This window comes from Mobula birostris, chromosome 18, assembly GCF_030028105.1.
Source record: "Mobula birostris isolate sMobBir1 chromosome 18, sMobBir1.hap1, whole genome shotgun sequence".
Taxonomy (NCBI): Eukaryota; Metazoa; Chordata; class Chondrichthyes; order Myliobatiformes; family Myliobatidae; genus Mobula; species Mobula birostris.
The window spans coordinates 48,694,581-48,716,761 of record NC_092387.1 but is presented as its reverse complement, the minus strand read 5'-3'; the positions used below and the strand labels follow the sequence as shown (position 1 = coordinate 48,716,761).

The 22,181-nt window shown below is 41.1% G+C and overlaps 1 protein-coding gene across 13 annotated transcripts in view; it reads right to left on the bottom strand.

Moving 5' to 3' along the window:
- cdh23 (cadherin-related 23) overlaps window positions 1–22,181 on the bottom strand; it is a 1,156,658-nt gene that overhangs the window by 1,093,397 nt on the left and 41,080 nt on the right. For all 13 annotated transcript variants that reach the window (XM_072282605.1, XM_072282606.1, XM_072282607.1 and 10 more), the window contains exon 3: window positions 18,849–18,929. In XM_072282605.1, the coding sequence (XP_072138706.1) occupies window positions 18,849–18,929 (81 nt within the window). The remainder of the gene's footprint in view (window positions 1–18,848; window positions 18,930–22,181) is intronic.

The window sequence follows — 22,181 nt, the reverse complement described above, 5'->3', positions numbered from 1 at the left end:
AGATCGTATGCGCGGGGTTTTGTGGGCAGAAGGCGGGAGAGAGAGACAGAGGATGGACCAGGTGCTGTGAGTCCGCTAACGGGGTCGGACCCTGAGGAGGGTGTTTGGCGTGGAGAGGAGACAGAGACAGACTCGTGTGGAGCATCTGGTCAACCACCGTTGTTGGTCCCAGGTGGCTGGTCGAGGTGGTCCGAGGGGTCGCAGGGTGAAGAAGAAGGGTCCTGAGCTCGAACTGTTTATGCACGAAGAGATTGAACTTTGATAAGTGTGGTGCCTTTTATTTTCCGTTTATATTTTATTCTCTATTAATTACATAGTTCCAGTAATATCTATAAACTATAAATCATTTAATCATATATGGTGTATTGTCTGTTACTAGGGCGGGGTGGGGTACATCACACAACATCCACACAAACTTAATTCGACAGTTTGGCGGGGTCGAGGGCTATTTCCCTTGATGACAGTGAGCCGAGCGACCCTGAGCGTGGCCGGGGGGCTACATAAGTTTTAAATCCTGCTGCGCGAGAGCCAACAGCTGTCCGACATTTGGCAATTTCCTTTTAAGTTTTTCTAGTCTGTAACTGGACAAACGCACGCCAAGTATACCGTTTCCTCTTCTCTTGTTTTCCGTAGATGTGTCCTGCACATGCTCAGTAGGAAGAGATTCGCCCAAATACCCGTTTTAATGTGGACGGAGGTATTTTCAAAAACGCCTGGTGTGGACGCCTATCGTTTTTACGCAAAAGCGGCGTTTTCAAAATTATCCGGTCTAGTGTGGACATAGCCTTAGTTTCCATCATTTAATCTTGTACGAAATTCATTGGACAAAATCATATTCAACAGAATGCATCAGACTAAACCCAGTCCATTCAATCATTCACAACACCAGGTCTCTAGATGAACTCAGCGGGTTGAGCAGGTTTAGGAGAAAAGAAACTGTCAATGTTAGATAACCTTGCACCGGGACTGAGGTTTGGACATGGATCCCCCTCCCAAGATGCTTCTCAGCACACTGAGTAGCTCCAGCAGATTGCTGTTCCAGATTCCACGATCAGCAGTCTTGTCTCTCCAAACATTTCTCACTGTCCCTTGTGTCATGATATTCACCACCACCAGTGTACTCAAGCACAGCTCTCAGTACAGAGCAACAACTCTTCCAACACAAGGCGAATTTCTGTGATTACCTTCTATTTGCTTCACCCCATCATCCTATTCTCTTTTATTGATATGTTGCCTCACTGAAGCCACTTTCTTGCTCGCCTTCCTTTCCTATTATTTTTTGCTCCCATAGTACAGGGTGACCATTACTACCAATAGAAATAGAATTCTAAAGTGAGATGGTGATAAAGTACTGTAGTTGATGAGCTACTGATGGAGAGATCAAGCTCCAAATCCTTTAACTATACCTGCTTCAGATGGGATACCAACTCTCTTCCAAATGCCTGTAAAGTAACAGGCATTTCCTTCTATGCCTCTGAAATGCCTAAGTATCTGCATTCCATTTGGCACTTCCTTGTGCAATGGAGTCAAGAACATAAGAAATTCCTCTTCCTATTTGAGGTGAATGGAAACTAGCACTGTTATAAATCTCACTATCAGTTGCAAAATTATTCAGAAAATTATTAACAGCCTCTCTGCCGGCATGAAAATCATGACTCTCCTCCCATCAGGCAATCCCTCAGGGCTGAGGAGAACTTGATCTGATCCATTCTGTGCCTTTGCAGATGGCTGATGAAATCTATTTTGCACTCAGACTGGACAGGAGATGCTTAACTAACGCGAAGCTGGGTTGTCAGAGATACTTGGGAGCTTTGTGTTCCTTTGGGATCGTACAGAGTCTAAGTTTTCAAAGTTTTGCTAGATGCTGCTTCTTGAGTTGCCACGAGTCAGGGATTCTTACCAGTCAGTAACCTTACTACTTCACCATTCTGCCAAGCAAGCTTCAAGAAGATCACTGAAGCATTTTTTCCTGTTCTTCCAATAGCCCCTTACCATGACAAAGCTTAGAACAGTGCCCCTTTCATGATTTAGATATACAAATGATCTAGATCACCTTTTCAAACTGCTTGGAGTGTGACCAGGGCTTCAAAGCTGGTATAACGGCTTAGGAAAGAATATTGATGCTAGTTCACTTAACCTGCCAAAGAATACGGTGGTATGAGTACAAAGAAAGTTCACCAGATTGATTCCTGGGATGGTAGGACTTTCATATGAAGAAAGACTGGATCGTCTAGGCTTATACTCGCTGGAATTTAGAAGATTGAGGGGGGATCTTATTGAAATGTATAAAATTTTAAAGGGATTGGACAGACTAGATGCAGGAAGATTGTTCCCGATGTTGGGGAAATCCAGAACGAGGGGTCACGGTTTAAGGATAAAGGGGAAGCCTTTTAGGACCGAGATGAGGAAAAACTTCTTCACATAGACAGTGGTGAATCTGGGGAATTCTCTGCCACAGGAAACAGTTGAGACCAGTTCATCGGCTATATTTAAGAGAGAGTTAGATATGGTCGTTGTGGCTAAAGGTTTCAGGGGGTATGGAGAAAAGGCAGGTACAGGGTTCTGAGTTGGATGATCAACCATGAGCATACTGAATGGCGGTGCAGGTTCAAAGGGCCAAATGGCCTACTCCTGCACCTATTTTCTATGTTTCTATGATTAACAGTGATGACTTTAGTCAGGTATCATTTAAACTCCTTTTCACACCTTAAGAGGTGACCTTTTGGAAATGAGAACTCCAGATTGGAATGGTTTGGGTGTAGCCACTTGGACAAGGGGAAAAGGAGTTAGCTATCACCATGTTCCTTCACAGTTACAGTTCAAGATGGTTTCTGCCCCCCTTCCCAATTTCCTCTTCAATTCCTAACATTACCCACCATACCAGCACAGAACACGAAGAGCAACAATTTTTAGGCAATTGTCAGTAGTGACCTGATACAGAATGGAGGCAGAGACTAAACATTTCCCAGGATGTATGCAAGTCCATGAACGCAAGCACTGAACTTCCACCCAGTTTATGCCAATGATAGAATTTCTCATCTGTAATCCCACACAAAGACTTAATTGCATTCTTCATTCACATCACATAGTTATGGCCTATTCCTTGCGGTGACTCAACAGGTCAGATTCCCTATTCTCTACAAGAATACCTCAAATTAAAAACCGACTCCGTTCTCACCAGATTTTCACTTAGAGTAGGTGAAGTATTAACATTACATGGATTACATTAACATTACTAGTAATGGTTTATCTACCTTACACTATTGAGTGTAAACCTGCAAAAAATTGATAAAATAATGACGTCTACTTTTTCAATGTTACTCCATTGTTTGCAAATTACACTGGGGCCAAGGCTGTGATTGGTTCTACATAAATGGAGATCATTCTTTATATATTGTGAGTGATACTACATGGAAACTGAACAGATTAAAATGGGAAATAAATGCTGAACAAGTGGGGAGTTATACTTACAGGATTTCCGGAAATTAATTGGAACTCTTCAGGAAGTTGAATCTCAGACCAATTTACCATGCAGTGCTTAACAGCCATGAAGTAATTTTCCAAAATGTGGTGACCACTGTAATACCAATTCTCCCCAGTCTACTAATACCGGACTTGACATGAGCAAGTGTTTGGGACACCAATCAGATGGATTTGCCAGCTAGTGCAGACATCTTCTGCCAGGCAGGAAGTGCAAGCCATCTAAGTTATGGACAGTTCACAGGAATAGAATCCTGCCGTATCCGAGGATGGACCTGCATAGAAACCAATCTCTGCAAAGCAAGAACCACCAAACAGCAGAATGGTAATCTCTTTCTAGCAATGTGTTGACCAGAAAGAACTACAGTCTACAAATCAGTGAATCTGAATGAATTAAGGACAGTGGAAGCAGATGGAACAATTGCCTTTGTTCTTGCCATGAGGAAGGCTGTCATTTTACGAAGAGACTCTGTTCTCCATTTTGTGAGCTGAAGTCGCTTGGCTTGATCAGTGTTTTAATGTAGACACAACAATGCCTCAGGTAATCTGAACTAGTGATCATTTCCAAATAAGTTACTTGTGAGCTGTTCTTTGGTTGGAAATAACATGCAGGTTTGAGTCTATTGTGGTCTGTATTTGCCTTGCATGATTCAAACTGGTTGCTGATTGAGAACGAAGAGCCATAAATTACTGATTATCACTTGCTGGGAAGAGGCAATAAATGGATGTTGGCCTGAAGCAGAGCCAATAAAAAAAAGTGTTAAAAGTCAGGCACATGACCAATAGCCAAGAACACTTCAATGCAATATTTGAATTGGGACAAAATAAGTTTCAAAGTAAATGCTTTACACATAGAAGACAGCGGTGACTTCAGCAACCAGAGAACAACCATCGCAGATGAGGAGGACCCCACAGACACATGAAGATTCAAAACGTGACTGAGGAATGTGGTCAGCATCAGAAACTCCTTTTTAAACTGGTATTATAGTTTCAGCTCTGACTATTCATGGAAGGGCAGGGAACCTTAGTAGGTGAGCCCACAAGTATTTGGTTGTGCAAGTACACGTGTTCTTCCATTGAGGCAATAAAAGTACTTGTCGGTAAATACAGATTCTCTGTGCCTCCTTGTTCTTTATTAAAAGGAGTGATTCTTGTTACAGGTGTTAATTTAATATTTTACACCTGGAGGCAGAAATGTACAAGAATAATGCCAGTAGAGTTTCTGGTTTGAGGTGTTCTCACAAAAGCCGATGAAATCAATATTTTGGGAAAATGGGAAAACTGACCCATTTTGTCATGGAAGCTGCAAACATATCCATTTAACTGCCACTGAGATGCAATTATACACCCAGTGGCCCTTTTATTGAGTATATCCTGAACCTGATAAAGGGGCCACTGAGTGTGTATCATTGGTCTTCTGCAGTTGTAGCCTATCCACTTTAAGATTCGACACGTTGTATGTTCAGAGATGCTCTTCTGCTCACCACTGTTGTAATGAATGGCTACTTGCGTTACTGTTGCCTTCCTGTCAGCTTGATCAGTCTGGCCATTTTTCTCTGACCTCTCTCATTAACAAGGCATTTCCACCCACAGAACTACCACTCACTGGATGTTTTTCATATCAATCTCTATAAACTCTACAGCAGGGGCTCCCAACCATTTTATGCCATGCAGCCATTAACAGAGAGTCCATAGACTCCAGGCTGGATAACACTGCTCTGGAGGCTGTGTGCAAAAATCCTAACAGATCAGCAGTTTCTGTTATAATCAAACCACCCCATCTGGCACCAACAATCATTACACAATCAGTCACCTTTCTTCCCCATTCTGAAGTTTGCTCTAAATAACAACTGAACCTCTTGGCATTATCTGCGTACTTTTAATGGACTGGGTTACTGACACATGATTGGTTGATTATACATTTACATCAACAAGATGTAGAGGTATACGTAACAGAAGTAGCCATTGAGTGTATATACACATTTCTTAATTCGTTAAGCATGCATTGTGGCTAATAAAATGTTTTAATTGGTAAATGAAGTTACAAAAAGCCCCTGTATAACAAGAATAATGGAAATTAATCAGAAATTAGTTATTTTTAAGGATACATAAATAATGTACTAAAATAAATTGCTTCAAGTGGACTTGGGAGTCAAAAAGACTTCAACCTCTGCATTTATATTTGAAACTTGCAAATATTATTTTCACTTATCAGCTCGTCTTTAATAATGCAACTCGTTCTTGGCAATTTTAATCTGGGTGTATCACACCATCAAAAAGATGAAAATTGAGCAGATGTTAGAAAAGGTAAAATGTACACCTGAAATAATATTTTACACAGGACAACAAAGTTTATGTGAGTGGCAGCCCAAAACATGGGGCTTACATAATTGAAGCCCCACTGGTTGAATGACTAACTTCAGGGATGTTTAAAAAAAAAGTTGTGCAGTACTACAACCTAGGAGTTGTACAGGTGGAGGAAGGAGATCACTGGAAAGGGATAGCACAACAAGAACAAGTACAAAAATGATGCCAAATAGATTAGCGAAATAAACCTGCAGAAAGAAAAAGCAAAGCAGAAGAGGGAATTAAATCTGAACTAGACATTAGTTTTGCCTAAAGGAATTAAATACATCAGTTAAGCACAAAAACTGCTTAGCTGCACAAACCACATAAATACAGTGACAAGGATTCAGCGGCCTGATCTCCTGTATCAGTTGACTCACTTCCAACAACCTTAGCACCATCTACAAGATGGAATACCCTCCATTTGCCAGTTTGAGTTCAATTGCAACACCACTCAGGGACCTCAATGCCATCAAGGATAAAGCAGTTTAATCAACTAGAACTCCATCTACAAACCAAAATATTCACTGCTTTCAATACAGATTTGGTGGTTACAGTGTATACCATACATTCTCAGACTTATAAACTACTGGAACAACACCTCCCAAAATGGTCATCTCTACCAATGGGGACAAGGAGAGCTGGCGTATGGAAAAAAAACCCACCATCACACATTCCTTTCCCACAGCACACACTACCCAGACTTGGATGTGTATCACTATTCCTTCAATATTGTCCAGGTCTGCATGTAGGAAGCCCCTTTGGGAAAGCCTTCACCAGGTGTTCTAAGATATCGAGGAACCACGTCCTTCAAGGGTAATTAGGGATATATAAACAAGGGCTGCCACTGCCACTAATACCCAGGTCTGGAACAAGGAAAAATAACAAAATCAATTGCAAGTCAAAGTAGCATCAAAATCCATCATAGATAAAACTGGGATTGAAGGCAAGCAAGAGTAGAAAATTCTCTAACTGATTATTAATGTCAATTAGCACAAGTAACATGGCATCCACCACACCAGTGTCCACACTTATCCTAGTACTCTTGAACAAGAGCTCTAAACACAAGAAAGACCCCATAAACAATCCTTTTAAAATCAAGAAAGGAATATGAGATTGGGACAAAATCCAATGTTCCAATGCAGCTAATGAACATTTGGTTAGAAATGAGACAGCACTGCATCTCTTGGAAAATTAGATGCAATGAAAATAAATCTGGATGACACTCTAGTGTCTGCAATCAAAATATTGGAATCAAACTCAGTCAAAACATAATTATTGTGCATTTTACACTCCTGCACACTAACTGGTATTTCCAGTAATCTCTCAGTCTGTTACCCTCCAGTAATAGTTCCAAATGTGAGCCACTAAGCACACAATAGAGGCTCCCATACCCTGTTTATCAAGCTAAGGTTCAGAAACTGCTGGAGGTTGCTCTGTGCTAATACCTATCCTCAATTTCCATGCATAGTTTTTACTTTACAATATAATACATTTATTGAGCAATATTACCCATGATTAACCAAGGTGCTAGAAAACAGTTTCTTCTGCAGTATAAATTTGATTATTGCTTATTATGGAGACAACTGAGACAGACACATAATAAAAACTAAACAAGGCATAATATAAATCAAGAAAACTTTCTGAAACCTTTCCATTAAGTTCCACTTAAAATCAAGGCAACATCTGGAGACAAATCGGCGAAAAATGAGATATGCCCATCATTGCCAGAAATCCTCTGCCCATTCCAGAAATATTTAGAAATTCCTGTTTTACAGAAGATTACGCTGAACATCAAGTCAAATTCTGTAACCTGAAAACTAAAAATCATTTATGGTTTTATGGCCAAACACTAGTACATCATTTAATACAATATCTGCAAGACAAATTAATGAGAAATATTAGCTAAAGTAAAAGGGGATTGTATGCCGCATTAGAGACAACTGCAACTATGCATTTAATTTGTTCTCCGTAGCATTTGTATATTATGGATTATGGATCCTGTAATGCTTATCATCTCAAATGAATCCTCTCTGCAAACTCCCCAAGCCACATTTTGTTTCACAAGTAATTTAGTTTGATATAAAAGAACTTGCATTTTATTCACCACAAATCAATCCCTGAACATTGTAAAGCACTTTACAAGCAAAACATTTCTGAAGTACAATCACTGTTTGTACAGTAATCTGCCAAACTGGAATGACAATTCATTCATTGACCGTTCAAACTGCAAACTACATTTTGCACAGGGGATGTGTTTTGATAGCACAATTAATTAATAAATGACTGTCACTGACATAAGGAAGTCTTTGATTATGTGCACAAATACGCTTGTGTATTTACCCACATTGAACGTTTTTAAAAAAAACTTCATTTTTTACCCCTAACACAGCAGTACACTATTCATAAATATATATTTTTTAAAAAACGCAGATGTTAGAAATACAAAATCAGAAAATACTGGGAACACTTCACAGGTCAAGTAGTAACTGTGGAAAGCAAAATAGTTACTTCAAATCCAAGATAATTCATCAGAACTGGAAAAGGGAGAAAACAAGTTTATTTTCATTAATGGGAGGTAGGAGAGAGATGTGTAGAACTGAGGGAATATCTCTGACAGGGTGAGACCAGATGAGTTAATGAGGTGCTTAGAATGAGATTACACTTTTCCCAGCGTTACATAATGTAAGCAGCAAGACAAAAAGGACAAGCCCAACAGGTCACGCTACCCTTAATTCAGAGCAAAACTGAGAATAAAACACAATTGGATGTGAGGCAGCAATGTTCAGTTCTCAGATCTAAAAAGGGGAGTAAAGTGTCAGAAATGGACCAAGTGAATTAGAAGGCAGGGTAGAAGTTGGAGGCAAAGTTGATGAAATTGACAAGTTCAGCGCACAGAAAGGGTGAAAATGACAAGTTTAGCATGGCTGCATGAAACAGCACCAATGCAGCCAGTTGCTCTGGATTTCCAGCATCTACAGAATTGCTTGCGTTTATGATCAGTTGAGTGCTTTCAACTGATTGTTTTGTTTTGCTGTATTCACATCATATCATACTGAAACCTCAGTTTGATGTTCAAATCTCTGCAATGGGATTTCATTCCATTACCATCAGGATCAGAAGCAGGAGTTACAACTAATTTGTCTTGTACAGAAGATCTCAAGCAAAGAAGCTGCCAAAATGCTGTCAAAAGGTAAAGGCAAACAGAGTACTGGCAAAAATAACTGGGCTCACGTGCCTGGTGCCTGAGTTCAGGACTATTGATCTGACCTGCAGAGGAATTTAGAGTGGGAGGAGAAAGTTTCTATAGTCCTATGGGTGCCAACAACTGAGACAGAACAAGGAAAGAGGCTCTGCTTAGGGAATTTGATCAGCTGTAGACCAAACTGAAAAAGAACAACAAAAGTAATAATCTCTAGATTGCTACTTAAACCACATGCATGTTGACAAAGGTCAATTAGATTTATAGAGCTAAATGTGTGGCTCAGATTGGTATGGGATAAGTGGGTTTGAATTCATGGAACATTAGCACCAGAACTGGGGAAGTAGGAGAGTTCTGATGAGATGGGCTCCACCCAAACCACGTTTGCACCAAGGTCCTGGCAAAGTGCATAATTAAGGCTCTGGATTGGGCTTCAAACTAAATAGTGTGTGTGTGTGTGTGTGGGGGGGGGGGAGAGACATTAAATAAAAGGCAAGGAAAGTGCAGGAGAGACTACCAAAGTCTCCAGAATTTAAGAAAATACTAAGACAGGAAGAAAGGGATAAGAATTTAATTTCAGGTGACATGGACACAAATTAGAGTAGAGAGGTGGTCGATACAGTTAAGAAAGTGTTGTATTTGAATGCAGACAGTATGAAACAAGGTAGATGATCTTACAGCATGGTTAGCAATTGACTGGTACAACATGGGCATCATCGAGCCATGGCTTAAAGATCATAAAACATCCAAGGATACACATATGACTGAAAAGATGTGCAAGTGGGAGTAGGGTTGCTCTATTGGTAAAAAAAAATGAAATCAAATCCTCAGCAAGTAACACAGGAACAGAAGATGTAGAATCTTTGTAGGTAGAGTTGAAAGACTGCAAGAGTAAAAATCCCTAATAGGAATTATATATGGGCTTCTGAATAATAGCTAGGATGAGTGGTACAAATTACAACAGGAGATAGAAAAGCCATGCAAGAGAGACAATGTTATGATTGTCATGGGGGACTTGAATATGCAGACAGAAAGGGAAGATTCAGGTTGGCACTGAAACCCAAGAGAAGAAATTTCTAGAATATCTAGGAAACAGCTTTTAAGAGCAGTTTATGGTCAAGCTCAGTGGGGTAAAGACAATTCTGGATTTGATGGGTAATGAGCCAGTTTAAGGTAAAGGAGGCAATGATAATGTGAAATAATTCACCCTGCAATTTGAGGGAGAAAATAAAATCAGATGCATCAATATGCAGCTGAGTAAAGGTAACTACAGAAGCATTACAGAGAAGCTGGCCAAAGTTGATTGGAAGTGGACTCTAGCAGAGGTGGTGGTACAGCAGCAATGCCCAGAGTTCCTTGGGAGTAATTTGGAAGATGCAGGATCATTTCATCCCAAAGAAGCAGCAGCATTCTAAAAAGGAAGAAATAATAGATTATTATTTAAATGGTGAAAGATTGCAGCATGCTGTTGTGCAGGGGGACTTAGGAGTGCTTGTGCATGAATCGCAAAAAATTGGCTTGCAGGTACAACAGGTTATCAAGAAGGCAAACGGAATATTGGCCTTCATTGTTAGAGGGATTGAATTCAAGAGCAGGGAGGTCATGCTGCAACTATACAGGGCACTGCTCAGGCCGCACCTGGAGTACTGTGTGCAGTTCTGGTCTCCATACTTGAGGAAGGATATACTGGCTTTGGAGACAGTGCAGAGGAGGTTCACCAGGTTGATTCCAGGGATGAAGGGGTTAACCTATCAAGAGAGATTGCGTAGCCTGGGACTATACTCTCTGGAGTTCAGAAGAATGAGAGGGGATCTTATAGAAACATACAAAATTTTGAAAGGGATAGATAAGATAGAAGTAGGAAAGTTGTTTCCATTGGTAGGTGAGCCTAGAACTAAGGGACATTGCCTCAAGATTCAGGGGAGAAGAATTAGGATGGAGATAAGAAGAAACTGTTTTTCCCAGAGAGTGGTGAATCTGTGGAATTCTCTACCCAGGGAAGCAGTTGACTAAATAAATTTAAGAAACAGTTCGATAGGTTTTTACATAGTAAGGGAATTAAGGGTTATGGGGAAAAGGCAGGTCGAAGCAGCTGAGTTTACGGACAGATCAGCTATGATCTTATTGAATGGCTGGGTAGGCTTGATGGGCCGGATGGCCTACTCCTGCTCCTATTTCTTATGTATGTTCTAGGAAGGATGAGGGAACCTTGGGTAAACAAGATGGTTAAACAAACTGGTATTACAGGAGTGGTACGTGCATGGATATTCTCAGAGGATCATCACCTTGTCATAGTGGAGGGGCCTGGCAGTTGCTGAGATCCTGAGACAATGCTGTCTGGAATTTAGCTCCTGATAGGCTCATCTATGACAGTAAGATCAAAGGATAGGTTCCAGACAAAGAGCAATCCAACCAACACCTCAGTGGTGAAGCTGGCAGAAGAAGGTGGAGGAAGGCTGCAGCAGTGAGGGGTCCCCAGTCATCTTGCATTCCACGCCACTGGATCCCGACTCCCATCTGTCAAGGACCATGTGGTGGCTGCCCATGCATTAGCCTCCCCACATTAAACAAAGTCAAAGTCATTCAAAGGCATTCTCCATTAAGGGAACCCACCCCAGTTTAAGTCCTCTGGCAATGAGCAAGTGGCGAAGAGGGCAGGATTGTGAGGTCTGGAAGCCCCTAGTCACAAAATGGCACATCGGGTGATGGATATTCGATTCAGTCACTGGGTTCTTGGACTGAGACAGAAAGAGTGCTTTGAGAGCTGCACTCAGGACTGAGCAGCCCTACTTATGATCCACTCTTCTCATCCCACTGAGCCTCAAAGTCTCCTGATTGGATTATCGCAACCAGAGGGATCACCGTATGCGGTCAGAAACTAAAAAACATGACCTTTGGCATCTGGAATTCAGTGCAACCAATGATTGACCAGACAGGAGATCTGAGATCATCACCAAAGAACTGAAGAGATGCCAGATTGACCAGCAGCTCTTTCTAAAACCCTTCTAGCAGATGAAGGAAAACTGGAGGAGAAGGGTGGTGACACCTTCTGGAAAAGAAAGGCAACTGACAAGTGCAGGATCCACAGTGTTGGGTTTGCAATAAAAGAACCAGCTTGTCAGTCAACACTCCCATGGGGATCAGTAAATGTCTCATGGTTCATCTGATGCTTGCCAACAACCAGATGGCAACTATTGTGAGTGCTTATGCACCAGCTCTGGACTCTCACGAGTATGAAAAAAAGAGGCCTTCTTTACTTGCCTCAATGGGACATTGCTAACATCCCCAAGGACAAGAATTCTCATGGGGGACTTCAACCTTTGGAAGAGTACCATAGGAAGACATTGGCACAATCAACTCAAATGGAGTACTACTTCTCACCACAGACATCCCACCTCTCCCAGAAGTTCCGGGAGTCTCCCGCATATTGATAGTGGCTCCCTGACACCCGGATATACAATATCCCGGAAATAGATTTGGGGAGAGGGAGGGGGAGAGGGAGCATCCTGATTGGTCTCTCTTCATGCTAAGAGTAGTCCCCAACCATCGGGCCGCGAGGAAACGAAATGATTTGGCAATATGAAACGATATGAGTCAGCTGCACCTTTCCTCATTCCCTGCCAGGCACTGTTGAATTTTAACGCATTTGTGAATGTCCCCGGTGAAGCATCCATGTCAGCGGGGAAAAAGATCACCTCTTCAAGCTTGCAAATGATGGTGGGCTGAAGAGTATGTTTGACATAACATCTCTGCCGGCATTCTGGATCAAAGTCAAGGCTGAATACCCTGAGATAGCCACGAAAGCACTGAAAATGTTGCTTCCATTTCCAACATATCTCCGCAATGAATGCAACAAAAACTAAGTTGCAGAATAGACTGGTCATAAGGAACTCCCTTCGGGTACCGTTGTCTCCCATCACCCCTCGATAGGACCGTGTTCTGGCAGGAAAACAAGCCCAGGGCTCCCACTGATTCAGCGATATTGGTGTGTTGCAATGATTTGATATGTTCATACGAGGAAAATGTGCACTGTGTGTTTAATATCCAAACGTTACTTAAAATGTTATGATGCTATTGACTTATAAGTGACTTATAATTCAGTGGTTCCCGACCTCCAGGTCGCAAAGAATACAGCAGTGGCTGGAACACACCCAGCACATCTTTAAGGAAAAAGCCAAAATAAACAAGCTAATTAATTAGGTGCCGCCCGGCACGTAAATGTCAGCCCAGAACAGAGGCGATTACCGATTGCGTCGTCTCTGATCTGGGCTGACATTTACGTGCCAGGCGGCACCTAATCAATTAGTTTGTTTATTTCGGCTTTTTTCTTAAAGATGTGCTGGGTGCATTCTTGCTACCGCTGCATTCTTCGCGGCCTGGAGGTTTGGGACCACTGTTTGACTTATCACTACATTCATGCGAGGAAAATACGCGCTGTGTGTTTAATATTAAATTTGTTAGATAAGCCCCTTTAGAAACGAAATTGAGTGTATTAGCCACATACACTAAGTGACTTATAGTTGATATATCAGCTATATTCCGGTCGCATTTAACACCCCACCCCCCCGGGTCGGCCGGTCCGGAAGAATATTGTCAATATTAAACCGGTCCGCAAAAAAGGTTGGGGACCCCTGATTTAAACTAGCTGGCTAGCTGCCAAGGAGCTACGCTATTGATGTCCTACGTGATGAGGCCAAACTCCCTGTAGACTTGCTTAAAGTTGTAATAGAATAAACATGATAATATAAGTACATATTTTAATATCACATTTGCTGCATATACCCAACCTGGTTTACAGATTAGACAAAATCACTAAACAAAGTATTACATACACCCTTGGAGGTCGACGGGGGTTGGGGGGGGTATATGGGGTTGCAGGGGTTGGGGGTGCTACCTGCTTGAAATGAGTTTTTGCAGGGTGGAATATCTGTCACCATATGTGCTGAGCATAATCTTATCATTCACAAAAAATCTTTTCTGCCATAAAACAAATGCAAAGCATCTTGGCAGCACCCCCAATCTAAACAGTGGCATCACATTGACTATCTCATTGTCGAAGCTAGGGACTGCCATGATATGAATATCACAAGGGCCGCAATTGGCACAGACAACTGCTAGACAGATCATCACCTGATCATCTCCATGTTCGTCAGACTAACGAAAAGGAGGAAAGTTCATAAGCAGAAGACCAGGCCAAGACTAAAACTCAAGAGCAACTGGGGTCTGTTTAAATCCACTGTCCTCGATACCTGCAAAAATATCCATGTGTACACAAAACATCAGGATTGGTCCCATGACAACATGGAGATAGAACAGCTCAACTCCAAGGAAAGTGTTTTGTCTCTGGCAAAATGACATCGGCAGCAAGGCCAAAAGAGGAGCTTACTCCAGAGCCAAGACAAATATCCAGCACGGGGCAGGGAACTAAAGAATTCTTGGTGGACTGAGAAAGCCCTGGAAATCCAGAGACCAGCAGACTAGTGACACGAGAGACTTCTTCAGTGCCACCAAAGCAGTCTATGGTCCAAACTACTTTGAATTTAAACCCTGTGCTCAATGGATGGGAAGACCTTGCTGAAGGATCGGAAGAACATCAACAATCAATGGAGTGAGCACTTTCAAGAAATTCTTAACCATGACAGCACTGCTAAACCAGGAGTTTACTAACCAAATCTTCCAGAGACATGAGAAAATCTCCCTATATGAAAGAGCTCCATGATGCCATCAGGAGTCTGAAAAGCAACAAAGCCACTGGCTCTGATGGGATCCCAACAGAGATCCTCAAGGAATAAGGACCAGTACTTCTGCACCACATACATGCCTTGTTCTGGGGAAAGGAACAACTGCCCTTACAGCTGATCTACAGATGATCTAATAGTGACCATATTCAAGAAGGGAGGTAAGGCAGATTGTGGCAATTAGAGGAATCTCCCTCCTGTCAACAACAGGCAAATTGTTTGCATGTATCCTTGTCAACCGACTCCTTCCACTATCTGAAGCCGTACTCCCTGAATCTCAGAGTAGTTTTGCCCATATAGAGGTACCATTAACATGATCTTCATAGCACGCCAATTACAGGAAACATGCCATGAACAAAGGTAAGCCTTGTACAATGCTTTCATAGATTTCATAAAGGCATTTAATACAGTAGACTGCCAAGCTCTCAGGTGCACTGAATCAGAACTCTTCACTATCATGACAGGAGTCCAACAGGGCTATACATTGCACCCACCCTACTTGCCATCTTTATTGCTGCTACCCTTCACCTTATTGGCCAAGCCCCACCACAGAGTGTCCCAAATCATGTATAGAATGGACTAAAGGCTTTCAGCCTCAACCGGTTCAAGGCCAAGGTCAGCACCACCATTATAAAGCAGCTTCAACGCCATCGCAGCACACTCTAAAGGAAACCACCAATGTATCCTGACAGCCTTTTTCAAGGCATATAGAGCCCTAGGCCTCGTTTTGAATATACAAGAGACTCAGGTCCTATACCAGCCACCACCCAGCTTATCCAGCCCTCCATAGGAGTTGACGATATCACCCCTGAAAACGTTCACCACTTTTCCTACCATGGCAGCATGCTCTCCACAAAAATAGACATAGACGCAGATCAACCACCGCCGATTAATGCTAATGGAGCCTATGCAAGATTAAGGGATAGTCTTTGAAGACCTCAACCTACAGGTCCAAACAAAACTTCGGAGCTATACAGTAGTTGTCTTTCCTACATTACTGAATGGATTTGAATTAGGGACCATCTACAATAGACTCCTGAAAGCTCTGGAACAATACCGCCAAAGAACCTTACGAAAGATTGAGGATCAGCTGGAAGGACAGACACACTAACACGATATATGAGAGCGACCACCACTATGCCACAGAAAATACGTGGCAGCTGCAAAAGGAGCGAACAAACAACCAAAAGACCCAACCACTTACCCATGTCCACACTGCAGCAGAATATCCCAGATTAGCCTCTACAGCCACTCGATACCCACCAATGGGTAACCCCTCAGGAAAACATCTTACTCAACTCAAATGATCCAACCACTAGAGAATACATCTCCCTAGTGGCTCAGTGGAGCTCACTCTCATGTAGTGCAATCCCCCTTGAACAGATTTCCATCAAGTGCATCTATTGCGTGCAATGTTTTTACAGTTTTTAAAATGTTGAATTTCAGCAGGTTGGTTTTTGATGTTATCTTTGAAGTGCTTCCTTTGTCCGCCTTCAATGGGGAGTAAAGGATCTGTTTGAGGAGATGTGAGTTAGGCATCTGAATGTCATGAGCTATCCATTGGAGTTGGTGTTGCTTCATTGTGGCGGAAATACTTTTCCTGGTATAGTCATTGTCATACCTTATTGATCCCAGGGGAATTTGGTTTTCGTTACAGTTGCACCATAAATAATTAAATAGTAATAAAACCATAATAGTTAAATAGTAATATGTAAATTATGCCAGGAAATAAGTCCAGGACCAGCCTATTGGCTTAGGTTGTCTGACCCTCCAAGGGAGGAGTTGTAAAGTTTGATGGCCACAGGCAGGAATGACTTCCTATGACGCTCTGGGTGCATCTCGGTGGAATGAGTCTCTGACTGAATGTACTCCTGTGCCCAACCAGTACATTATGTAGTGGATGGGAGACATTGTCCAAGATGGCATGCAACTTGGACAGCATCCTCTTTTCAGACACCACCGTCAGAGAGTTCAGTTCCATCCCCACAACATCACTGGCCTTACGAATGAGCTTGTTGATTCTGTTGGTGTCTGCTACCCCCAGCCTGCTGCCCCAGCACACAACAGCAAACATGATCGCACTGGCCACCACAGACGCATAGAACATCCTCAGCATGGTCCGGCAAATGTTAAAGGACCTCAGTCTCCTCAGGAAATAGAGACGGCTCTGACCCTTCTTGTAGACAGCCTCAGTGTTCTTTGACCAGACCGGTTCATTGTCAATTCATATCCCCAGGTATTTGTAATCCCCATGTGGCCTCCTTCAGTATGCTGGCCTGTCCTTCCAGCCAATCCTCAAAATCTTTCATAAGGTTCTTTGGTGGTATTTGTTGTAGAGCTTTCAGGTGTCTACTGCAGATGGTCCATAATTAAAATCCATACAATAATATAGGATGGACACCTACTGCTGAGGAGCTCTATTTACCGTGCCGAAGTGCTGAAATACCTCACACCTCTACCCGATACAAAGTTCTTGTGTAATACTTTGTTAAAATCCATTTCAACCACATGCATTATTAATTTCTCTACGTTAATATTTATGTAATCTTGTCACATACTTCATAAGTTTGCATTTCAGAAAGTTATTGCCCAGATTAACTAACAACTCTTAGTTCTTAGTGTTTAATTTTATCATATAATCAGGATTTCTCGTAGTTTATCAAGAAATGTCATATGGAAATACTGTATTAGCCTCTGCTCCTGTTTTTACACAACAAATTGCAGTGTACAAAAAAAAGTGAAAATGGCAACATAGCAACAAAATAAAGATAACCAAAACGTTACATGGCCTATAACAAATGAACTCTCTCCCTCTTGTCAATCTGGCATATGATCAGTTAACAGGCCTTTTGGGAAGTATCCACATTTATCCACTAGAACTTACTGCTGAGTTACACTTGGTGCGGAAAAGATTTCAACAGCTCACTTCCAAGTTACAGCCAGAAAACAAAGTTAGCTTTCAAATTCTTCATCCACAATCGAAAGGCAAAGCAGATGAGATACAAAAAAAAACAAACAGAAAATTCTGGGAACGTCCAAGTCAGGGAATTTTGACAACAAGTTACTAACTTGACACTAACTCCAGTTCTTGTTCACAGATGCTGCTTGTGTTGTTGGCTATTTCCTGCATTTTCTACTTTTAATTCTTTGCTCACAATGATCAACAGCTTGTTAGAATCAAGATTAGAGAATACCAAAATTGAATGATACATTCTAGAACCATACAAATTTTGTTTACATTTTAACATATTTTTCATAGACTCATTAAGTAACATATTCCATGCCTCAGTTCAATCTTATTCCTCGTCTAATCGGAGTTACTCAAATTACAAGTCTCAACGTCTTCGTTCATTATGTCACCCAACTTCCACTGCACCTGGACGACAAAATTCCTCTCCATTGACTGGAAAATTCTAAACCTCAAGCCATGAGGGCAGGCAAAACTACACAAACCAGACTAAACTGCACCTCCCACTCATCTGCCCAGGCAACTTCTGTCAAACATTAACCAAAAAGTAACAAATAACTTCCATAATCTGATGCCCTGTTTAGATCAAAATGTCAGTTCACCTACTGAATTCCTCCAGCAGCTTATTTGTTCCTTCACAATCTGTACACTCATTCTACAGGAACAGATCAGGGGAATATTTATATGAATTTCACATCCAATTTATAAAGGTTGTCTGTTTACACATGCCCATCATTCTCCTTTCACTGATATCCATGTATACTTCCTGCTGGATTATTGCAAAATGAATGAGGGATGTTGGTTGGGATTACGTACTATGTTTTGTACACTGGCACTAGAGCAATGCAGTCTCATTTAGCTGTATACATGTGTATGGTTGAATGACAAACTTGAACTTGACATTGGTCAGATCATTCCCTTTTACCTCCACGAGAGCCATAAGAACTCCCACAAACAACTGAAGAACAGTTCAAGATTAAGATTTCATCTGAAGAACAGTCCTGGCAATATTGCAGCAATCCCACAACATTGCAGTTTTAAGCTACTGCATCTCAACACAATAGCAATTTTAAAAAAAATAACAGGTTTTAAAAGAAAAGCAGCAAATACTCACCAACAGAGACATTTTCATAGATTAAAATATATTGATCAAAGTAGTAGTTCAAGAAATATGGTAGCTGATTGTACGTCTGACCTGCAATGAAGAAAATATTAACATGAATTATCATCAGGACTGGTTCTTCTGCCGAGTTTTGTTTTATAAATATACGAACTAGCAAAAGCTCAATGTATAGCTAAACCATTGCAACTCAAGACAGAAAGAGACTATAGCTGCTGGAATTTCGAGCAACAATCTGCTGGAAGAACTCAGTGGGTTGAGCAGCAATCAGTTGGGGGGTGGGGGGAGAAGAGGGATTGACAAAATTTCAGGTCAAAGCCCTGTTTTGAAACAACTCCTCCTTTCCTCCCAGATGCTGCTTGATCCGCAGAGTTTATCCAGCAGACTTTTTTAGCTCCAAATGCAACTCAAGCCTCATTTCGCTCAATATCCAAATAAGTATTAATTCCATCACACTATTCATAACAAACTAACTGGTCATTACAAATGAGATCAGCATATGGCTCAGCAGCTAGTGGCATTCAATGCTGATACAAGGTGCTACCTTTGTTTAAGTTCTCCCTGTGACCACGCATTTCCCCTGGAGGCTCTAGCTTCCATCCAAAAATGCGCTGGTTAATTGGTTACCTTAAATTTCTTTCAGGAGGTTGGAAGGAGTATCAAGGTGGAATTGATGAGCATGAGAGAGAGAGTGTGACTTACAGGACAATAGGAGAGTGGGAATATGATAAGATTACTCAGAGCTGATAGATTCAGTGTGCTAGAGTCACACACACACAAAGTCCTGGAGGAACTCAGCAAGTCAGGCAACATCAAAAGAATAAAGAGTCGATGTTTCCAGCTAAGACACTTCATTAGGACCTGCTGAGTTCCTCCAGCATTTTTGGCGTTATTCTCAATTTCCAGCACCTGCAGAATCTCGTGTTTAAAATTCAATGGGCTGAATGGCTTCCTAGCATGTAACAAAATATGAATGAAACATTGTGAAAAACAGACTCACCAAGATAAACAAATGATCAACATTTATATTAATTCTTTCACAATATCCTGATGTCTCAAACAGGTATGCATTCAATATAGTGTGTTACAACTACTGGACTATCAGCTAGAGTTCTGATGCATTGATCCAGAGAGTAGTTCAAATGCCTTAACTGCAACGATGAAATTCAAAAATGAAGTCATTGGATCAATCTGGAACATAAAAAAGCAAACCTCAGTTACCACAAAGCTACCAGACTGGTGAACTAAATGGGCTTTTATGTCAATGCCTATGGCAGAAGATCTCCAATCTTTATCTAGTTTGGCATACATGTGACTAGACCAAATCAGTTAATTATTAATTCCATCCTTTGCTGGAAAAATGGAAAATGAAATGTCAATTCTGCCGGCGATTTTCATATTCTGTGAACAAATTCAAAAGAAATTTCAAGAGATAAAAACAATTACCAAGGCCCCAGATATACACATGCACCTGAAGAAAGAGCCTCTGTATAAAGATTTAACTGAAAGTCAGCATCTTGCACTAACCAAATATAGGGGATCCATTTATGTTTGTATATGGCGACTACCACACCAGTCTGAAGGGCCCTTCCAGTTTTCAGGCCAATCCCTAATCAGCACAATAGTACTATTTGGGGGAAGTTTTCTTTGGTTACTAAACAACCTACATGATAACCAAGACTTGACCTCAGAAGTACTTCAATGCCTGAGAACCACTTGGAGAACTCTGAAGTAATAAGGAAATACAAGTAGCTCTTTTACTAACTGTTACAGTGCCAGACATCAAAGTGATTGCAGAGAACCTCAAACCACAAGGTCCAACACCTTGTGCCTAGGTCAAGAAACAGCACAGTAGCGTACTTCGTACCTCCAATTTTGTCTGGATGCATTTTGGACATTATGCATATGATATATTTTTTTCCTCCCATATCCCAAAGATGTCCAAGCTGACAGGTTTAAGTGATTACTGTAGATGATTAATAGCAAGTGAGAGTAGCAGTAGCAAAGTCTGGGAAGAGTATAGGGAATGCGGAGAAGTGCTTGTTGATTGGCATGGAATCAAAGGACTGAAGAGTCTTGTTTCCATGAGGCTTGACAAATATTTCAATTCTGGCAAGTGGTCTCCACTTTATGCTAAGAAATTCTGGGAATGTTTATTCCCCACTTACATTTAAAGCAAAATAAAAATATTTGGGAAGTGTAATTAAATAATACATCAACCTCAAATTGGACAAAAGATGCTATTTTGATTATATTATGCAGCTTATAGCTTCCCACACAAAAAAAAGCTACTCAGGGATCAGTAATGTAGAAAATAACATTTGACCCGTCACTCAATGCATCTCAGTTCACTGAACCGCACTATATAATTACACTTCTTTTCACTTGATTGAATACTAATGATTTTTCAAGCTATCATACATCAGCCCTTAAAGTATTCAACAGTAAGCAAAGTAAAAAGCCCAGCATTTGTTTTAAGATACACTCACTATAAGGCTGCACAGGGAGGGGCAGCATTTTGTCCTTTTGCAACAATGGAGGAAAGCCTTTCACTCCAAGACTGCTCCAATGGAGGTCATTTCAACACAAGCCTGCAAGCCATTTGCTTGCTTACAGCCCATAATCAAATCATGGGAAATGCAGATCAATTCACTCAACTTTGGACTGTGTTAATCTCACTGTCCCAGAAAACTCATCTTTCAAGCTATACCTGTGGGGCTCTGTTCCAAGTAGTAACTTCAAGACATACAATAGTTAATTATTCAAACACCAGTCATCAGCTACAGAATGTAGTTGTTTTTAATATTTTCAAACATATGTCAAAATCCTGAAGCATTTTGACAGTAAACATGGAGTGAGCATTTCCATTAGAAGGGATAGTGACCAAAGGTTAACCTAAATAAAAAGGAAATATAATTCATCATCATTATAATCTGATTGGTGCAGGTCAGAAAAAAATTCCAATTATCATCTTCTGAGCAGGTGAACTGTTTCTTTCTTTAAAAAAAAATTACACTCCATAGTCTCAGTATGTTAGAAACACTGTCAGAGATCACGAAAATTGTTCTGGTAGGTTAAGTACAGAGCTTAGTGAGATTATTTTTTTCCCACCCAGAGGGTGGTTTGTATAAAAATGAGCAGTCAGAGGAAATGGTTGAAGCAGATACATTACCATTTAAGATACTAAGCCAAGTACATGGATTGGAAAGATTTAGAGGGATATGGGCCAAATGCTGGCAAATGGGACTACCATAGATGGGGATCTTGTCAACATGGATTAGTTGGGCCAAAGAATCAGAATCAGGTTTATCATCACTGACATATGTT